Here is a 14,906-nt window from a genome sequence, read left to right as displayed (position 1 = left end):
ATAGCTTGCAAGATGGTGTCAATGCATGGTTCTCGCTATAGTCACGATTATTAGTCTACACTTTCTGTACCAAACATCAGAAAAGTGATTCTGCTGAAATTAGGAGAAATCAAAATTATCTGCGTTTTTTCCAGATTGTTTTATGTGCAATTTAAAGCGGTATTGCAAACGATGCTTTTCCCTGATATGGTCGTGAGTCTTTTCCTACTTCTACCTTTATAAGGGACATGCCACCAAACATGTATGTCATTTAATGATAGCTCAGTGGTTTAAGCATTGGCCTGCTAAACCCAGGATTGTGAGTTCAACCCTTGAGGGGGCCATTTAGGGATCTGGGGCAAAAATTGGAGATTGGTCCTGCTTTGAGCAGGGGGTTGGACTAGATGACCTCCTGAGGTCCCTTCCAACCCTAACCTTCTATGATTAATAAATGCTTTATATTTCTTCCACTGTCATTCATATCCTCTTGTTAAGAATTTATTTTTAAAAATTGTATGTAAGATCAGGGTGCTGAAGAACCAAATTTAAGCTTTGTAGTCTTGCTTACTGTATAACAGAAGATAATTCTTGTTGGACTAAGCACTTAGAACTGTAAGCAATGTTCTTAGTTTATTAGCAATGGGGAGCAAGAAATAAAGCAGGAAAGGTCTGTTTTGACTCTTTTCCCTTCAAAGAAAGAAAGTGTGCAATCTTATCTTAACACCATGCATTGTTAAATAAAACAAATAGCTATTTACAATCTGAATACATGTAATGATTTTTGTGTAATATATAAAGGATCTAGCCTTAATGATTAAAGCCACCATTTAGACTGAATAGGTCCTACAGGGATCAAAGAATTTGTCAGAAAAAAGCTATGATATAGGAGCACATCTTTGAACTAGTGATATTATGTTAGTTTTGCAGTTGCTGGAAAGAGATTAGAATTACCCCTCCATGTCTGCTTTATGATTATTAGAACAAACTCATTTTTCTATAACAAGAAGCTCACCTGTAATCTTGTTCAGATGGGGAAAAAAACCCATAGTTCTTTTCTGATCAGTTGCTGGTATAGATTACCAATTTCAATGATACAAACTGACTCAAGGCTTCAATCGTGTAATCATGTAGCATAACACAGAGCGCTATATTAATATGAACAATTCTGTCTAAATGTGTAGGTTTGGGATTTTTATTATTATTATTAAAACTAATTTGGGGACTTATTTTTTGCTTCTCCCATTTTGGAAAAGTCAAAAATGTTCAGAAGTAGGACTCTGAGGAGCTCTTCTCAGGATTTGTCTACAGTGCCCCATTGTTCAGACTACAGGGGAATAAACAGCACTGTACACCAAAGGGCTGTTCTGTAACTCCCCTGTGTGTGGACACCGAGGACAGAACTAAAAGGTTTGTTTGCATTAATAGAGTTCTGTAAGAAGGATAGGGCAGTGTAGCCATAGCCTCAAATTCCCACATGTTGTGAAACACACATACATTTCCCCGAAAGGAAGGTTGGATGCAGGTCCAACATTGACTCATGCATCTATCACAGAGTGTTGCTAGCTAGGCTGTTAAATGCATACATGAATATATTATACAATATGGGTTACTGTCACTATGAGAACCTTAATTATTACTTCATATTCTCTGCCTTTTGGGTTTAAATATGTAACCTTGGTGTTACACTACATACGCTACTAACAAGTTGTGTATACCTTACTATCAGTAACACTGCTACACCGTTCTGATACACTATTCGCATTTTAAAAGGTCATGCTCTCTGTATGTTACCTAGGGCTTCCATTGCAAAATTATTTTCAAGGAAAAGTGCCAAGTTCAGTGAAGCACAAACTTTGAAGATGAGTATTCTGCTTTGTGGGGTTCAAAAAACAAACAGAAAAACAATCTTGGCAATGTGCTCTCATACTTAATAGAGTACAATACTTAAATTCCAGTAACACTTTTTGCTTTACTACAAATTGTCAGGATTTCTGAGGATATAATTTATGGTTTTATGGCAAGTATGTTTTGAGTATGGTCCCAGATCAACCCACAACTAACTGCGATGCAGGACAAGATTTTGTTCATGCCTCTTCATTTAATATATTACTTTCAGAATATGCAAAAAGAAAAGGAGTACTTGTGGCACCTTAGAGACTAACAAATTTATTTGAGCATAAGCTTTCGTGAGCTACAGCTCACTTCATCGGATGCATTCAGTGGAAAATACAGTGGGGAGATTTATATATACAGAGAACATGAAACAATGGGTGTTACCATACACACTGTAATGAGAGTGATCAGGTAAGGTGAGCTATTACCGGGGGCGGGGGGAGGTGTGGCAGTGGGGGGACGACCTTTTGTATTCCAAATACCAAAAATGATTCGTTATGTGACTTTGGCCAGAGAAATTCCATTTCTCAGTTTATCTTTAAAATTGGTACAATACTGTTCTCAGACAGGTATTGAGGCGCTTAATGTTTACAGTAATTTAGAGAATTCATAGTAACTAGTGGAGAAACTCAAACTGTAAAGTATTTGTTGCAGAAGAATCTTCAGAGCTTATCTTTTTTCTCAGCTCTCTAAAGAGAGGGCAGGGCAGGGTGGTTGGCTGTAGGGATATAATTTATTGTTGTTGTGTGTTTGTACAGACAGTCTAGTATGCAGATTAGGTAAGTATCTAAACCCAGGTTTCAGAGTAACAGCCGTGTTAGTCTGTATTCGCAAAAAGAAAAGGAGTACTTGTGGCACCTTAGAGACTAACCAATTTATTTGAGCATAAGCTTTCGTGAGCTACAGCTCACTTCATCGGATGCATACACAATTGGTTAGTCTCTAAGGTGCCACAAGTACTCCTTTTCTTTTTATCTAAACCCAGAGACTGGTTCTTCAAACTAAGAAGAAAACCATCTTCTAATTAAAATGTATTGCACAACTAACTTTGGCATGACATTTTCTTTACCGTTTAGTTCCCTTTAATCCTGAATTCCACAGTGTTCAACTTAATTATCCATCTTGTCATGTTTTTCACTGAACAACAAGTTCTTCAGAAAGAACTGCTTTTCACTCAATAAATCTGATATTACCTTCTATTGCCAACTGTTTTACATTACAACAACAGAAGGTGGGTTTAAGTGAAGAATTTTTATACCATAGCCTAGACTGAAGAGATGATGGGCAGTCAAATTTATTTTGATTGGTACCACATGTCAAAAATTAGTCACATGAGCAAAAATAATTTCAACTGACTTGTTTGGTAAAAGTGACTGAATTGTTCAAACAAGTAATTCCAATGATAAAGACCATGCAAGTAGTGTTTACAATATGACCATTTATAAAAGGCACAAGAGAAAGTATTTGGCTATAGTTATTACAAACTAAATGCATTGAACCAGAGCTAAGATTGGAGTACACTAGCAAGATTAACATCTTATTTAGGAAAGCTGCATGCCCTACATCTATATTTTCAAAATATTCCCCCATTTTCCAAAAAAATTATATGAAATAACCGTGTTAATATTAAACCTCTATATGGGACAATTTCAAGACTTTAAGGCCTAAAACTCAGATGTTTCTCCTTGCTTTTTCAACCAATAACTGCAGATTTCACCAATTGCTTTTTCAACCAATAACTGCAGTGTGGTATTACTAACACTAAATATGGAACTGACAGCTTGTGTATCAATAAAAAATGTGGACCTCAAACTATAGTGCATATACGCAGACTTGTTTCTATGAAGATCTATGCAGATCTTATATCAGTTATGTTTTTTCTTATATAAACTATTTGTTCATGCAGCAGCTACTCAAGACAAAAAACAAGTTATTTCTATATTATATCTAATGATTAATTCTTCATTAGGGATTATTTTCACATCCATGTCCCAAGAGAAAGCAACACTACTTTAAGCACCAGCTCCTCAGGTGGACCAGAGCTCTTCTTAACACTTTCTGCAAGCAGGCAGGGGTCAGTTTAGCCATTATTTCAAGATAGAACAATCTGCTCTAATTTGTGCTTGCTCTTATGTTCCACTGGTCCAGCATTGTTGGAGCATCACGCTCTTGCCCCTTGCATGCACTCAGACTGCACATCACCCTTTCAACAGATGTTGATAAGGCCCTCAGCAAGAAGACATGGACTGAAATATATTAAGAGCAATAAGTTTTTCTATTTTTGTCTTATTCCACCAAGAGAGGTGCAATAGAGGTGCATTTCTATTTGAAGAGTCACATCCCAGTACCTTAAATTTAGCAGAAAATGCTGTTTATGCTTTTGCATTACACAGCTTCAGAAACTAGTACTTGTGTTTCTTCTAAATTAAACTGCTTCCAATTTCTTCACACTTTAAAAAGTCAATCTCTGTGAAGCAGTAAAGTTGGAAGAGTAAACTTTTATCCACATGCAAAAAAAGTCTGAATTTAAATATCTGAAGTTAAAAACTGTCCAACAGGATTTGTTGAACTTTCAAAAAAAAGTATAGAGTATATAGAATAACATATAGCACAACGTATATAATAACATAACGTATATATAGAGTATATAGAATAACATTTCAGCTAACGTGCAGTTATTTTGTGAAGTAAAAGAATGCCTGTGTGTGCGCAGATGGCAGCGAGTAGAGGGAGAAGATGCATATACATCATCTCAATCAAAATGAATCAGTGAACCTCCGCAAAAGCAGCACAGATGTCAGGTACAGTATTTACTATTTATACCTTAAGTATTCCCACTGTTAATTCCCACCAATTCAATTATTGTAAAATATTATGAACAAATTCTATTTTACAATGAATTTTACAGGCATGCCAATAATTCCCAGCAAAGTTCTGGAATCTACATTATATTAAACCAAACCTCACCAAACAAAGTTTAATTTTACACATTTCCTCCTTTCATGCAAAGTAATCTTTTGTAACATATTGTTCCCCACACTCCCCAATATTTTAGTGAATGCTCAACTCCATTGAACTTGAGGTCTTACTTGTATTAAGTTCCATCTAGTGGCTTTTCAGGTATAACAGATCTAGAATACTAAGTCAATGTGAAATATTGATCTGTCCCTCCAGAAATGGGTTCATAGCACCTTGCACTATTAAAGTGTCCTTCTGGGACAATGTTTGGCACTCGCTATGCTAAGTACACAATAACTGACATCAGATGATTAAGACATATCGTACAGGGCTCACCTCATCTACCAGAAACACTGCACCCTAACTCTTATTCCACAAAAACTCTGAGTTATTCTGATTACTACAAAAAGTGCCACAGCTTCTAAAATTAACGAGTCAAGAAATCCAATGTCAAAACCACTCTGTTGAAACAGTCTGATGTTAGAAATAATATTCCCCTAGTAACGCAGTTTAAAATATTTATGCCTTCAGGGTTTTAATAAGAGGGTGTCTAAAGACAACATGGTCCAAGTGAAAAAAAATGGGGAATTTAAAAGCTAACAGTGTTTTTTCCCCTCATTTAATAAATTACATTAAAAAGAAAAACACCAGAGGAAAAAAAAGCTAAACCTCAAGCTGTGAGAGAGAATCACAACACAACTAGGTATGCTGTGATTAAGGGCTATATTATTAAAACCCCAGGCCCTCACAAGTCTGAGGCAAATGACCTTGAATGCTACCTTTTCTTCAAACAAGATCTAACATTTGGATTATTTTTATTATGGTATTTTAAAGGCAATGGGCTTGATTCAACCCTAGGTTAATAGAACATGGTGCAAACTGTTGGGTGGCCTGGCTCTAGGCCATCTGGTACAGCAGGAGCTGCTGGTATCTTGTACTATCCCAAGCCTTCAGACACTCCCCACCCACAGGGTGCTGTACCCTGAGTTAACAGACACTGACTCTCAGAAAGTAGCATAGTTTATAACTGAACAATTCATGCCCCACCACTGGCCATTAATTAACCTCTGCTAATATATCCTTATTTTATTATCTAGTGCAATACATTTGACAGTTTTGTTTGCTGTTTTTTAGCACAGGAAATAATGAGAAAGAAAAATATAACAAAATTCAATATTTATTTAGTTTGAATAGATTAGTTGAATATATTCTTGAAAATGTATCACATTTTAATTTAAGAAACAGGAAGGGAAAAGGGTAAAACAGTCTCAGGAAGTTTTTTGTATCAGCTAAACATAAGAAGAGAGGTAGAGTGATAGAAATAAGAACGTCCTATTACAATATTTTCTGCAGCAAATCTTGTTTAAGAGACCAACTAAGTAATTTAAATCCCAAAACACAAGAGTGTGGGATATCTGAATATACACCATACTCTCAGTGAACAAGTTGAAGTTTTATACAAAACCAAGCAAAATTAGTTCTTCCCCCCGACCCCGGAGGAGGGTTGAGGCTACCAGGTCTCAAATGCTAATATTAGGTATCAATATGAAAAAACTCAAGGATTCATTGGTGTGAAAATTATAAAGATTTATGGGTGCTATGGGTGCAATCAAAAATGTAGATTTAAGAACTAAAACCAGGACCAAAATTAAAAGATAAACTAGCTTATATCATGTTAAAAAAGTACAATAAAATGTATTTTTGTTACATATTAATTGCACTTATCATTCAACTAGCTACCAATTCTATAAACACCAGAGGGTTTGATTCTACTTTGACCTCATACCATACTGGCTATAAACTTTTACATCTCAATGTTGTATCATTAGTGCTTTAAATCATATTTAATATTAACTTATATCACATAATACAAGGATCAGCAACCTTTGGCATGCGGCCCGCCAGGGTAAACTCCCTGGCGGGCCGGTTTGTTTACCTGCTGCCTCTGCAGGGTCGGCCGATCACAGATCCCACCAGCCACGGTTCGCCGCTCCAGGCCAATGGGGGCTGAGGGAAGCGGCGGCCAGCACATCCCTCGGCCCGCACCGCTTTCTGCAGCCCCCATTGGACTGCAATGGCAAACCACGGCCAGTGGGTGCTGTGATCGGCCAAACCTGTGGATGTGGCAGGTAGCAAACCAGTCCGGCCTGCCAGGGAGCAGGCCGCATGCCAAAGGTTACCGATTCCTGATCTAATATATTGTATTGATCATAAGTCCAGTAATACAGTGGAACATGTTTGTAGTAAATTGTTATATTCAAACTTCACTTATGATAGTCAATGTCCCAGATCGCTTTAATGCATGTCAGTCACTTTCACTTTTCTTTTAGAAGCTTTACTTTATTTATTATTATTAATTTGTATTACCAGGGAAGCTAGGAGTAATGGCCCCGGACCGTATTGTGCAAGGCACTGTATATACACAAAACAAATGATGTATATACACAAAACAAAGATGGTTCCTGTCCCAAAGAACTTACAATCAAGGTAACGGTGTAGTTTTACTCCTATATAGTCCGGTCACTCTATCTGTTCCTGATGAATCTTGAAATACAGCGACTATCACTTGCCAGATGGAATGTAACGTTAGCCATAACAATTAAGGGATCATACGTTCTCTCTCTTCTGCTTTGGATGTAAAGACAAAAGGTGAGAAGACAAGTCTATACTACTCATAAAGGGAAAGGAAAGGAGGAAATCTCTTGTTCCTAGTCTAGATACAGTTTTCCCTGGGGTCAGTGAAATTATGGCTTTCAAAGTGCCTCCCCAGTATTCTGTGAACCTGGTAGCTCGCCTAGCTCGCCACGCTCTCAGGGGTCTTAGAGGGAATCTTTTGCCAGGTGTGCCCTGACTTTTTATTGGAACTCTGCTAATGTTGGAGTTAATTGTGTGTATGTGGTCAGGGGAGGGTGGGACAACTTAAAGGATCCTGTATGCTATCACGCTAACATTATGCCCGTTTACCGGTCAGACTGAATTACAGTATGTGGTAATTTTTAATTTCTTCAGTTTTGGTGGCTTTGAACAGTCACGCTCACTTCGTCGGTTGATGCAGTGTAAGCTATATATTCTCAACAAAGAGGTCACTGATAAAAGCAACACTGGAATATATTTGAAAAATGTAAATCTTTGCTGGTTTTCTTGTAGCTGATAATAATTCTCTATACCCATAAGGAAATAAATGTGGAATGACTTCACAGTTTGGCCAAATATTTTTATTTCCCATTTCTCACAATATGAACAACTGAATCAAACGTCAGCACTCATATGAATCCTTATAGGTTTCAAGACTGTTACAAGCTTTAAACTGATTTTTAATTAGCTATGATAGCTAAGCCTCGAAGTACCACAATTTTATATATAACCTAAGAAGCAAACTCGCTGCAGTATGTAGCAATTATTGGATGAAACCTAAGCATACAATCTGAGGTTTGCTTGCCAAGGAAGAAACTATTTTCTCTAAACAACTTCAATAAACGTAGATTCAATTTTTTTTACATGAACCAGTACTGCAGAAATTGTAGTTTTCCATTATGAAATTAAACAGAATTATTCACACTTTTCTAGGAAAAAAAGAGAACTAAACTAAAGTAAATTGTGAAGATTAAAAATGAATGTCACCCTAATCATAATGGGAAAAATATTGGTGTCTTAAATTTACCAATACTGGATTCCTCAGGGGAAATATTTTTGTTTTAAATACAAAGGGTTTCTGCTTTCTTTTGAAAAGAGTTTGCTGATTTGCAAGCTCTTACTATTAGTGTATCTGAAAAGCAATTGGGATTGTTAGCAGTATATAAACGGTGTATCCAACATCAAAGGGAAAATGAAAGACGAGCAAGACATGCAGCTTGTAGTCATGCACTTTGTCATGTGATCCTGACAGCTTTCACACGCTAAATTGGGTTGGGATAAGGAGATAGCAGGGCCCTGATCCTGCAAACACTTGCACATGTGCTTAGCTTAATGCACTCTGAACACTCCCATTGGAGTCAATGGTACCACTCACAACACAAAAAAATTACTTCAGGAATTTATATCTCTGCAGGATTAGGGCCTTGGATGGGAAACCAATTATTAAATCTTTGTACCAAAAAGCATTGTACTCAACAGCTCTGAAGTGAGGATTGTATATGCTAACGTTCATAATCTCTTGCATTTTCAATGTGCCCTAGTTTTAAAATACTTACAGCAGAAGAGTGTAATGCTATGGGTTCTATACTTATAAAGATTTTCGTAACAAATGATTTTGAGTTGTTCATTTTGGAACACTAAGTTTCCCTGAGTTTGTCCTCTACAGATCAAATATGTGAAAACAGACTGCTGGTCTTTAATCAAGAAAGTTGTTTGAATGTTTTTTGTACAGTTCTATAATAATATACCTATTAGTTTTATAACTAAAATTTATAGAGCAAATTACTACTTACTTTTTAATTTGATTTCTCTTGCCTAGGTTGGGACAAAAACAGAGAATGGAAATACCCTGACTGAGGTAAAATTCGAAAGCTACCTTCAGAAGAAAACAATGTACTTGTCCAAATATGCTCATGTCTTGTTTTTAAGGTTCCTTACACAAGTGTAGCTCTCTTCTCCATCAAGGAGGCACGAGTAATAGCCATTAGAAACTCACTTTAATAGATAAAAACTTAAGGTTGAAGATTAAAAGGGGAAGAGAGAACCTAAGGACTAAGGCTCCCCGGTGAAAGAGAAAACCTAACCTGGGGTCTAAGGTAAGTGACTGCCTTAAGTAATCTATTGAAATGCTGCAAAATTTTGACAAGTATCTCAAGTAGCGAATATTAATGGACCCAGGATACTTTATCAGATTCTTCTTGTAAGAACTCCTAGAAACAGGAATAAATTCAAAGAAACTGCTTAGTGACACCTTGTCACTGTTGATCCACAGTGAAAAGTGTAGGAAGCTGGCTGATGACATCATCAGTGTCCAAAGGTGGCTGGTGCAGAGCTTGCTTTTGCATTTGCTTCTGTTGGCTTGAAAGTTATGACCCTGGTTACTCCCTTGATTTTCTTCTCTTGCCCCAGCCTACCTGGCTTGGGCAAGGGGGCTCTGTATCGGCCCTGGTCCTCCCGAGGAAAGGGAAGCCTCACCTCTTCACAGTTCTGCATCCTGGGACACTGGGAAGAAAGGGTGGTCCCAACGAGGTCCCATCTTTCCTCCCGCTCTCAAGTGCTGCAATATCTTCTGAGGCTACTTCTGTTTTAATTTGATTTTGTCCTTTTACAGAGGCTTGTATAATCCTACTCAGTTTATTCTGCAACTTTTTCTAATTTCAGACAGAATGACATCAAAAGTCTAATGCATTGGTTGGTCTAGTTACAATGTATTTAAGGTAACCTCATCCCATCAGAACTGAACAAATTAAATCCAGCAGATCACTACATCTGTATGTGGGGGGGGAAGCAAAGGGTAAGATCTTCAAAGGAAAGAACTCACAACCATTGTCTCCTCAGCTGTAGTCACTTAGCACTAAACCTGGTTAAATGAAGAGTTAAAGATGATGACGACCACACAGCTGCTACACAGAAATGCAACTAAAGACAGGGGAGAACAGAGATTGGACAAAAATTTGATGGTCTGGATAAGGAAGGTGAAAAGTTTTTGTATTGATTGGTCTTGGCCTTATGACCAACAAAGACAGGAAGAACAAGGAGTTTTTATGGATACAGACTAACACGGCTACCCCTCTGATAGAAGACAGGAAGAAACTGCAGAGAAAACTGACATTTAAAAAAATATCAGTTATTTTTATCACAAGTTGTAAGTAATGGCTAACAGGATATAATATAGAATTACCTTATACACCAATCCCATTAATCTTAGTTTTTCTAAAACATCAGAACTTTATTGGCCAACAGATGTTTTCTGAACAGCATGAATATAAAAGGTCAGATATAAAAATATTAGAATTTCTGTTGGAGCACAAACTTTTTGTTAGTTCTATTCTTCTAAAATATAAACCACATATTTTAAGCACTGCATAATAAATCAAACCTTAAATTTAACTTCTTAAATAGTAACCCATGACTTTTTGGGGGTGGAGGATGGGGACTAACTAAACAGCATGTTTAAATATTTTTAGAAGGGGCGGTCAAGGGAAGAAAATAGTTTTCCAGCCAGCAAACCAGCTGTCACAAGCACATTCGTTCCTCACCCTGAAAGCTTAGCAAAACATGTAAGCTATACCTGCTCTGAAAGCTAGTTTGTCTGGTGCATTTTAGAAGGTTGACAGCAAATCCACTGTCAATGCTAGTAACAGGTGTCTTGCATAAAGTTCTGAACCTGAAATGAGGTGATGAGACAAAGTGAGGGAAAGACAGGGCAAAGAGAGACCATAAAGAAGTAACGTAAGTGGCCTGGGAAGAGGACAGATAGGAAGGCTTGTAAAATGGGGGAAAGCAAACCAATGAGGGTAACAAAAATACAACAAAAACCGGACTAAGATTTGCTGATTACCAAAAATCTATTTAACAATTATGCTTAATAAAGATTTGCCAACATCACAAACATTTGGAACTTCAGAAGATCGTTTACTGTAGTCCTACTCTTGTCCCCAGTCTTGGTATTTTTGTAAGGTAAATTCTCATTTCTGTGCAGAGAGGACTTCATGTACAAACTCTTACTTGACTTTGCAACTTTCTGTTTTAAGAGCATTGAATTTTCTCCAAGTAAACACCAATGAGTACCTCAAGAGAGTGTCATCACTGATACGCTTATTTCTACTCACTGAATAATTCTCAGCTATTCTGCTAATATTTATATGGCAGATTGCTGTGCATTGTACCACACCATCAATCTTGCTCTTGTCTAGACAGACTGAGAAGACACCAAAATCTTTAGCAGTGATAAAAAGCTGAATGTTTTTTATATAGTCTTAGTGGGGAAAATAGGATGGTTCTCTTTACAGAGTTGTAGTTTTTGCTAGAGAGTTTTCTGTTCTTCCACTGTCACTTATTATATCTCGAAGGAAATAATATTTTAATTCATGTTTAAGAATTGATGGCAATACCTCAAGACTGAATTAAGTAATAAAGGAAGGAAAAATAAAATGAGTGGGAAGACTATTTTAATATAGGTACTTGCTGCAACTAATACAGATTAAAAAATCAAAACAAATTCAAACTCACATAAGGTTTAGTTTTGCTTTGAATTCCCCCCCCCCCCCGCCTCAAAATGGAAGAAGCTGCATCCTACTGGATTGGCTTGTGGAAATCATTTTAGAATAGAGAATTTCAAGAATCCTTTGGCCTCAGATATACAACCCCTTTTATTTAACTTCATCTAATTGAAGACATCTGTAAGTGGTGCCACACAAAATTTAATTCAAGCTTTGAAATGTCAATAAAAAATGTCTGTAAGAAAGAATACTAGCATAAACCTAGCAGGGAACTGTACATCAGCATCTATGTAGCCATACAAAATTAGAAATATAATGGAAATCTGCTGCCTGACTTGACGAGGTGATAAAAGCCCTTTTCCTATAAAGTCTAATGAGCTCTATTAGTCTTCAGCTTGCAGGAATGTAAAGGAGGTAGATTCAGCAGAGAAAAGTAACAAACCTTCCACACATGGCTTCATTCAAACTGCAACATATCAAATTACTGGTGTAATTACTATAACCTGACAATTTCATTGCCATCATGTGGTCGTTAACTCTTTAAGACATATAACAAAGACAGTACCACATTTTTGTTTCCCAGTATTTGTTCTGGAAATGAAGTAATCTCAATCATCATTCCAAACTGTGAACTCCTTTCTCAGTTCTTGGTCACTAGTCTTGGACTCCTCTTTAGAACAAAAGCAGATAAGATTAAAAAAAGTGATGTGTTCACTTAATTTTCCTTTAATTCACAACAAACTTGTTTTTACAAACAAACTGTCAAAAAGGGAAAAAATCTCTCTTAATGTTGAGTTTGCTTTTTGATCATTTCTAATTTACTTGTATTGACATAATAACCCAAAGTATGACATGAGATTTTATGCATAACCTCTTTCCTCCTGCCCTCCCCCACAAAAAAAATGTTTTTCCATCGTTTTAATTCTTAAAAGAAAAAAGGATATTAAACAAACTGAGGCTGACAGATTAGCCATTTTCCAGAAACCTACTAGTGAACTTATTTTAAACCAGCAGAAGAGCCATGTAACAAGCATGCATTTAGGAACCAGCTAGGGGACGAGCTGTCAGGCTGTGATAAAAACTTCTGCCAGCAATGAGAGCAGAGGAGCAGAAAATTGGTGATCACATATAATCATAAGCATGTGAGCACAGTAAAGATCTTAGATCCCGTTAGGCCCTGTAGACTACTGTGCTTTCAACATCTTGTGAAAATTTTCACTTACACAAAGATTTTCCTGGTAACAGCCATCCTGGTTTGGCATGCAGGCCCCAACATTAAAAGAGTGGATCTTGAAAAGGTTAAAGTCTTATTGCACTTTGTCACAACAATGGATTGAGATGACCAGAATAAAACAGGCGTGCTAGCCAAACTTCTTCAAAGTCAACTGATGCAATAACCAATTTACCATTTGCACCCCTTTTAAGCAAAAACGAGGATGTCTTATTTTAAAAAAGGATCTCTTTCCCAGACCTAGTGAGCAACAACAACCTTACTATACGGCGCATCCACAAAAGTGCCTTAGGTCTGTGCACTGCAGATGGAATCTTAAGGAAGGCAGAGAAAGGATTTTGTTGATGGCTGAGAAAGTTAATTGCAGCATAAAACCAAACAGGCATGTTCCTCAATTATTAAATTTATTTGTTTATTTTGGATTTGTACTGTAGTAACAGAGTCAGAGAATCAGTTCAGAGGACAAAAACTAGACACTGAAACTGATAAACATTAACATAATCAATTTAAAATAAGACACAGAGCTCCTCACTTGTTAAACCATCTTTTGTAGGGACAAACACTCACTGAGGCTTGGTACATTACTGTCGAACATGTTTCATAATTAGTATATAAAGTAAGCCTGGTCTTTAGAATACCAAGTGTCCTAAGTAGCATTGAATGATAAACGTCCTATGTGGGGGTCAGAGAGAGCACATTAACACAATGAAAACTTTAGAATTTTACTTAACTTCTGCTCCTTTAGTCCCCCTCAAAATATGCCAAGAGATCTTGCTGGACTGGCAATGAAGTTGATGTTGCTGGAATGCAGGGACAGAAGGCCCTACCCTCTATAATGTTTGAGGGGCACTAATGATGCCCTTAATAATTTGATACCTTTCTCTCCCAGACTATGGACAGATTCTGCCTTAGTGACTACTACTAAAGAGAAAAGGGAAAAAGATAGCATGGCATCCTAAGATAGTTATAACATTCAATCAGATACCTGGCCATTATTTAAAAAGCAAACAAAAAACATCCAACCACGATTTTTTAACATTAACTTAAATCAATCAGAAATTTACATGTCTTATTAGCCTTTCATGACCTGCTTCTACAGTCCTGAAGAGCTTTGCTTGACTCAGGGCTTCCGGGTTTTGCCTCAATTTATGCAATCCCCAATACTAAAATATAGGTGTACTGTGTACACCAGAGTCAATGGCTGGGTTTATCAAAAGAGCCTAAAGGAGTTAAGACGACCAACTCCCACTGAAATTCAAAGGAAGAATGTGCCTCTCCCATAGGCTCCTTTGCAAATCTCAGCCTATGTCCCTTACAGATAGTCCTCTTATTGTAGTATCTAGATAATGATCTGGTAGAAGTACAGTTTACAGAAGGCAAAAGAAACCAAGATACACTGGAATTAAATCATTTCAAAGTTTAGAATTAAGATTAAATTCATACCTCAAGTGGAGAATCGCAGAGGAATCTTGTGAACTGCATTGGAGGGATTTACCAGAAGCATAGTCCCCCGAGGATGGTCAGAACAAACAACACAGAAACAAGAGAATGTTAGCATTGAAGTTAAATTTTCTCTATTAATTTGAATACCCTGAAGTCTATGCAATCTCTAAGAATACTTCATTTTCCAAAACAAACCATTGAAAGTAAAAACAGATGATTCCATAAATTAAAATAAACCTTCCAAAAAGAGACTACTGTATGTCTTA

General features: G+C 36.9%; 1 protein-coding gene across 8 annotated transcripts in view; it reads right to left on the bottom strand.

Moving 5' to 3' along the window:
- ATE1 (arginyltransferase 1) overlaps nucleotides 1-14,906 on the bottom strand; it is a 183,975-nt gene that overhangs the window by 116,056 nt on the left and 53,013 nt on the right. For all 8 annotated transcript variants that reach the window (XM_073354189.1, XM_073354188.1, XM_073354191.1 and 5 more), the window contains one exon: nucleotides 14,641-14,673. In XM_073354189.1, the coding sequence (XP_073210290.1) occupies nucleotides 14,641-14,673 (33 nt within the window). The remainder of the gene's footprint in view (nucleotides 1-14,640; nucleotides 14,674-14,906) is intronic.

This window comes from Lepidochelys kempii, chromosome 7, assembly GCF_965140265.1.
Source record: "Lepidochelys kempii isolate rLepKem1 chromosome 7, rLepKem1.hap2, whole genome shotgun sequence".
NCBI classification, from domain to species: Eukaryota; Metazoa; Chordata; order Testudines; family Cheloniidae; genus Lepidochelys; species Lepidochelys kempii.
This window is presented reverse-complemented; position numbering and strand designations above follow the sequence as displayed.